Here is a 6,016-nt window from a genome sequence, read left to right on the forward strand (position 1 = left end):
AACACATCGGATTGGGACAAATTTATCACCGCCCCAGGAGCACAGCCACTCAAGAAACACCCACACCGGTTGATGGCCAAGCAAGCGCGATGCAAAGCCGCGTCATAAAAATAGGTCTACACACTTCTATCGCCATTATCACCCAGCATCCCCGGCTCATCAGCGTGGCCACAGTAGCCAGACCATAAATACATCACTCCGCACTACGTGCGGACAAGCGGCCAGCTCCGTACATCTCAGAAGCGCGAAACGCGAACAGTTCCTTACCACAGCTGGTCAGTGGCAGTGTCTTTGCCAACGCACCAACAAACGGACATCTTTCGCCTTAGCTCTAGAACTACGCATCTTCATCAACATTTTCCTCCGTTACATGATGGTTTCGTAGGGCGTCAGCGTGTCCACTGAGATCCTGGTGGACAAGCGAAGTCTTAGCACATTACACCCCGGGTGCCGGAAAATCTTCATTGGCCAGACAAAGTGGACCGAAAATCAAACATCGCGACTTGAGACAAGCTGTTTTCGACCAACGTGAAACTGCGCAAGTTCCCAAGTTCACAACAATACGGATCGGAGCGACCGTCAGCTGGTGCGGTGTTAAATAATTTCTACAAAACTGTTAAAGTTTCTATCGCCTTTTTTGCGGTTCGGCCACTCGTCGCATCGGTGTGGTTTAACATAACCTGAAAAAGAAAGTAAATACACAAGACGGAACGAGTGTGCGCGTCTTGTGGGTCGATTGGCGTGCAGTTTCAGTGTTTGTTTCGTGTGACAATAACCGTGACCGTGTCGTGCGTTGGGCAGAAGAAAATGAGACGCAACAGCTGCGGGCCGGTCGTCGTTTTGGGGACGGCCTTTTTTCTCGCGTTTCTTGGTGTGGTCTGCAATGTCCGAGCCGTTCCTTACGGTGGAGCGGGCGTCGAGGTGAACGAGCAGAACGAATCCATCTCCTTGACTGCCTGCTACGTCGAGGACCTACGCAACATCCGCGAGCACCACCAGAACCCGCTGGCCATCAGCATCGAGCATTGCTATCTGCAGGAGCTGCCCAACGCGATCTTTGTCCGCTTCAACGATCTGCGCTCGCTCGACGTGTGCGACAGTCGGGTCAACAACCTGCAGGACTTTGCGCTGAACGGTTTGCGGAGCCTCGAAACGTTGAACCTTTCGCGCAACAATCTGACGACGGTGAAGTCGTGGAGCGATTACGACCTCGAGACGCTGCTGGTGCTCGACCTGCGCCGCAATCTAATCCGTGCGATCGACGAGGGGTCCTTCCGGCGCTATCCGGCACTCGTGAAGCTGAATCTGGCCGTCAACTACATCGACAAAGTGCCCGAAGGAACATTCAAACCGGTCGCAGGACTAAAGAATTTGAATCTGGGCAAGAACTTGCTGACCGCGGTCGACAACCGCATGCTAAGAGGGCTCACAAAACTGACCCATCTGGCCCTGCACCATAACCGTATTCGCACGATACATCTCGACGCATTCGAAAGCAATGGGCACCTGAGGTCGATACAGCTGCAGGGTAATTTGTTGGCAGTTTTTGAACCCGAACTGCTGACAAACTTACCGCGACTCACGTTTCTGAACGTGAGCAGCAACGAGCTCGCGGCCGTTGGTAACCTGAGCTTCAAGTCCAACGGAGATTTGCGGGTTCTGGACCTGAGCTACAACCGCATCGAACAGCTGGAGGACAATAGCTTCAAGGGGCTCTACGATCTGGAGGTAAGCAGCAATCAGCAGAGAAAAGTTGCTTGAGTCTTAAAATTGTGTCCTTTTGCAATTTAATTGTGCACTTTGTAATGAATTTGCGTAATAAGAAAAAAGATTTTAATGGTTTCTAAGCTACACTTAATGCTGACTACTTTAATTAGCTTGAACTACTATTGTTCTAATCAGTCAATTTGCTTTTGATTATTTGAACTGTTTACCGTTTCTTTTAATGATTTAAACAGAAGGTAGTTAAATTTGAATATTTTACATTCTTAATAATTTATATAGGGTTATTTATTAGCTATTTTCAAAAAAGGGAATTTTAAAAGTACATGAAAAAATTGTTTGTTTTTAATGAATTTTCTTTTGTCATAAAGTTTGCGCTTTGCTATTATGCGTGAAGTACAAAACCGTTCAGATGATCGTCTCGGGATCGATGGCAACAGTCGATTTTGACAAGATAATTTTCAATAAATTACTTGTAATTTTTGCACCTTTTGGATGCTACCGCGACCATAACTTGATGAATGTTAGTTTTCAAACGCTCCGAAATTGCAGGCTTGAGAACATAAAAACGATCTTTTGCGTAGCCCCATCAAAATTCTTGGGCAGTCGATCAAAACCACAAATCACATATCTTCTATGATATCTTCAATTGTAGGCCAAGAAAACTGTTACCATCTGGCGGTATCGCTCGGAATTGACGATAGTGGTCCTCCCTTCATCATTTTCGAAACAATAGGGTCCTATGACGCCGACAGCCCATAATGCGTCCGAAACAGTCACTTTTTCTGAATTTAACAGCCTCTCTTCAATCGTTTGAGGGTTCTCAGTGCCCCAGATGCGGCAATTTTGCTTGTTTACGTAGCCATCAAGTGAAAATTGTACTGGAAAAATTAGCGTTTTCGGTCTGTTGCTAAAGAAGCCAATTGGCGTATTGCCTTCGATCTTCGGATCAGTGAGCGATTTATGTCAGACATTTTACTAACAGTTTGATAGTTGGGTTGACAGATATATATATATTTGAAAACTGTAAAGTACCAGACCTGTGACCAGAATGTGAAACAGTAACTATACAAAATAGATAACCCTGTAGCTTAGTTCGCGGCTACAATGTTACAAAGAAAATATTTAACTAGTTTAGCAAACATAGCAAATCGTTGTGAACTTTAAGGAACAAGGCCATGATCTTCAGTTTCTACTTCTCCACAGAGTAATGGTACACTGCAACTTCAATCTATGCTAATCACATTCCGCTCTTATCTCACCTTCTATCATCCACCGAAGGTACTGAACGCAAGCAACAACCACATTCAGAGTGTCAGCAAATATGTGCTGAAAGACTTTACTAATCTTCACGAGCTCAACCTGGCCGACAACAAGCTGGACTACGTCGGCCTGAAGCTGTTTGCCTTCACCCCTCGGCTTGCCCGACTTAATCTCACGCGCAATGCCATCAGCGAAATCGAGCGCGATGTGTTCGAGGATCTCCCGAAGCTACACTCTCTGGATCTGGCCTACAATCAGCTGACCGACGACAGTTTTCTTTGGCCACTGATAAATCTAAGCGTGCTGAATATGAGTCACAATGGATTCCGGCGCGTTAACGCTTCGCTTCTGGAGAGCCTTAGCCACGTTGAACTCTACGGCAACCCGTGGGACTGTCGCTTTCTGGTGCAGGAACTGATACACCACAGCCGGAATGTTGTGTACGGCAAGAACTACGTGGTGGAGAATCCGGCCAACATCATCACGGCGACCGGCATCGAGTGTACCGATGAGCGGGGCAAGCAACGGGACATCGTCGTCGTTGAGCCACAAGCGAGGCCTACGGACAATGATGCGGTATGTGATGATACTATCCTTGGTCGTGCATCTAGTTCAAGAATCTAACGCTATATTGTAGGAGTTCCACCGGTACCGGTTTTTCCACGATGGACACGTAGACACACGCCCCATCCAGGATGATTTCGACGCCAAATCAACCATCATCTGGCTCATGTCAGGCGCGATCGCCGTGTTTGGGGCGTTCAAGTTGATCCAACTTCTGCTGCGGCACTCGGAACATCAGAGCGAAAAATGGCGCCTAGCGCAACATGTAAGTAGTCACGAAGATCACGAAGCCGCCCGGCAGCACTACGCTACTGGCACTCTGTCCAGGACTGGCCACCCCGCTTTCACTGGTCTGTCGCCCGTTTCGCCTGGTGGCTTCCATTTCTTTCTGCCCGTTCCTCGTGCGGCTTGCGAGCGTCAGTATACGCCGACGATTTAACAGTATCACAGTATAGCCATTTCCGATGGCAAAGGCTTGGTAAATTAATGTTTGCTGTCGAATGCAGTCGTGATATGTCCGTGGAATGCGGGGCTTGTAGAAAAGTGATGTCTTATGTCTTCTGTCCTTGCTAATATTTGTTTGTATCAATTGTACTTATCTGTTTAGTGTACTCTTTAGAACGCAATATTTTTCCTAATAAAAGTGACCATTAAAAACTAACACATAATTGTTCTCTGTTTTGTGTAAGGACTGATACTAAAAAAATTGCCGTGACGAGTATTGGAACCTTAGTTAGTTTGGCCACAACGTAGGGTCCTAAACATAGGGAACAGAAGTAGTGAAATATGAGTTGTGGTTTCGACTTCGCAGTGAAAGACACCATCAACAGGCAAAGTTTTGCTTTCAGCCATCAAAATGGTCGAGAAGAAAGGGAACAAAATCATGGTCGGTTGATCAACGGTCGGCTTGTTGTTGCAGACGTAGCCCAACAACTGGTTCCACATCCTCACAATGTCGCGCACCTAACGACGCCATTTTATCGGCGAGTGGGTTAGGAACCTACGTTGTGGCCGTAATACCCGAACGTACGTCCGCTAAGTGGTGGAATATCCATTGTCACGGAAAGGCCGCGGATGTTTTTACTACATCGTTTGCCATCCGCCGTCCAGATGAAAGACCAGCGTGTGCGAAAAACATTCGTGTGTAGCCTCATCTTTCACCGAAGCATTTTGCAGATCATTCGACCAGTTGACCTACATTTTCTGTAATCCACCATAATCCGGCGAAGCGTGAAGCAATATTTCTGACCTTCACTGCGAGCCAAACTTCTAGTTATGCTTCCAAATACTTCTTTCCTTAAGGCGGGGAACGTGCAAAGTGCTCGGCATCAATCCCACCGGAAACGGACGAGAGCACCATTTTCCGGTAGTTTGAAGCAAACAAAAAACTACGTCCATCGACTTGGACTTCAAGCACGACTTTCGTGAAGTCGCAATAAATTATGCGCTCTGCCAGTTTGCATTTGTCCGAGACTGCCGACGAGATTGTCGGAGTGTTGGCCTCGCGCTTCTTTTGCGATTAGTGGACTGTGACACCGGTTTCTTGGAGCTGTCCTCAAGGACGCTTGGCGAAGCGTCAGAAGAAATGGGGCCACTGAGCCCAATCCATGACTTTGCACAAACCTCTCCGGTGCCTGTCTTATGTTACAGAACGTGATGGAGCGTAGCGCCAGGTTAGATATCGGTTTGTTTTGCTAACTCTTTTGGGCCTGTTTACTGTTGGATGGACTTCGATTTAATGAACTGTAAGCTGCGAGTGTCTGATAAGTTTGGGCGGAGCAGAAAAAAAGCCAGTAGATGAGAGACGAGTTGGCAGTAAGCTTCGCCAAAAACGTGTAATCAAATGGAGCGCTTCGTACATGAGAACCCAGTTTCATTGATTTTTTCGTCGCAAATGTTCCAACTTACCAAAAAACACTCATTCTGAGAAAAGTACTGCTTTCTGCAATCGAAATCAAGCAAATATATTAAACTTAAGCGTAATACTGTAAATCTTGAGTTGAGTAAAAGATACTCGCGAGACTCAAATCTTCAAAATTAAACAGTCTTTGTTTAGTTCGTTGCCTCGCATGGAACATTCGGAATGCGAAACAAATTAGTTGACTGAAACAAATGGGAAAAGTTCTCAGCTAACACTTGATGATTTTTAGAGCACTTTTAAAGATTGCTCTGGAGATTTGGATCATATTTTAACATTATTTGGCCCATTCCATGAAAGACTCAAATTTCATTTGTACTGTCGCAGCGTTTTCAATCGAAATTTCCAGGACGAAATGCAGAACAAACCGTTTCTGCATCGCCACCACCAGTCATTTCTGGCGAGATAACCACAAACAACATAAGAAAACGGCGCGATTGTTCAAAAATGCTACGTGGTCCATTCATTTTCGCCCAACGTTGAACTTTAAACATTGATTGTCGAGCCATCGACAGAAGTACGATGATCAACGCTGTCCACTGACAAAAA

The 6,016-nt window shown here is 46.2% G+C and overlaps 1 protein-coding gene across 1 annotated transcript; it reads left to right on the forward strand.

Moving 5' to 3' along the window:
• Positions 1–807: 807 nt before the first annotated feature.
• LOC128276389 (insulin-like growth factor-binding protein complex acid labile subunit) lies at positions 808–3,988 on the forward strand. The gene is made up of 3 exons (XM_053014853.1): positions 808–1,728; positions 3,004–3,561; positions 3,623–3,988. The coding sequence occupies exons 1-3, from the start codon at positions 808–810 to the stop codon at positions 3,986–3,988; spliced, it is 1,845 nt and encodes a 614-aa protein (XP_052870813.1).
• The last annotated feature ends 2,028 nt before the right edge of the window (positions 3,989–6,016 follow it).

The sequence above is a fragment of the Anopheles cruzii genome, unplaced genomic scaffold, assembly GCF_943734635.1.
Source record: "Anopheles cruzii unplaced genomic scaffold, idAnoCruzAS_RS32_06 scaffold01075_ctg1, whole genome shotgun sequence".
Taxonomy (NCBI): domain Eukaryota; kingdom Metazoa; phylum Arthropoda; class Insecta; order Diptera; family Culicidae; genus Anopheles; species Anopheles cruzii.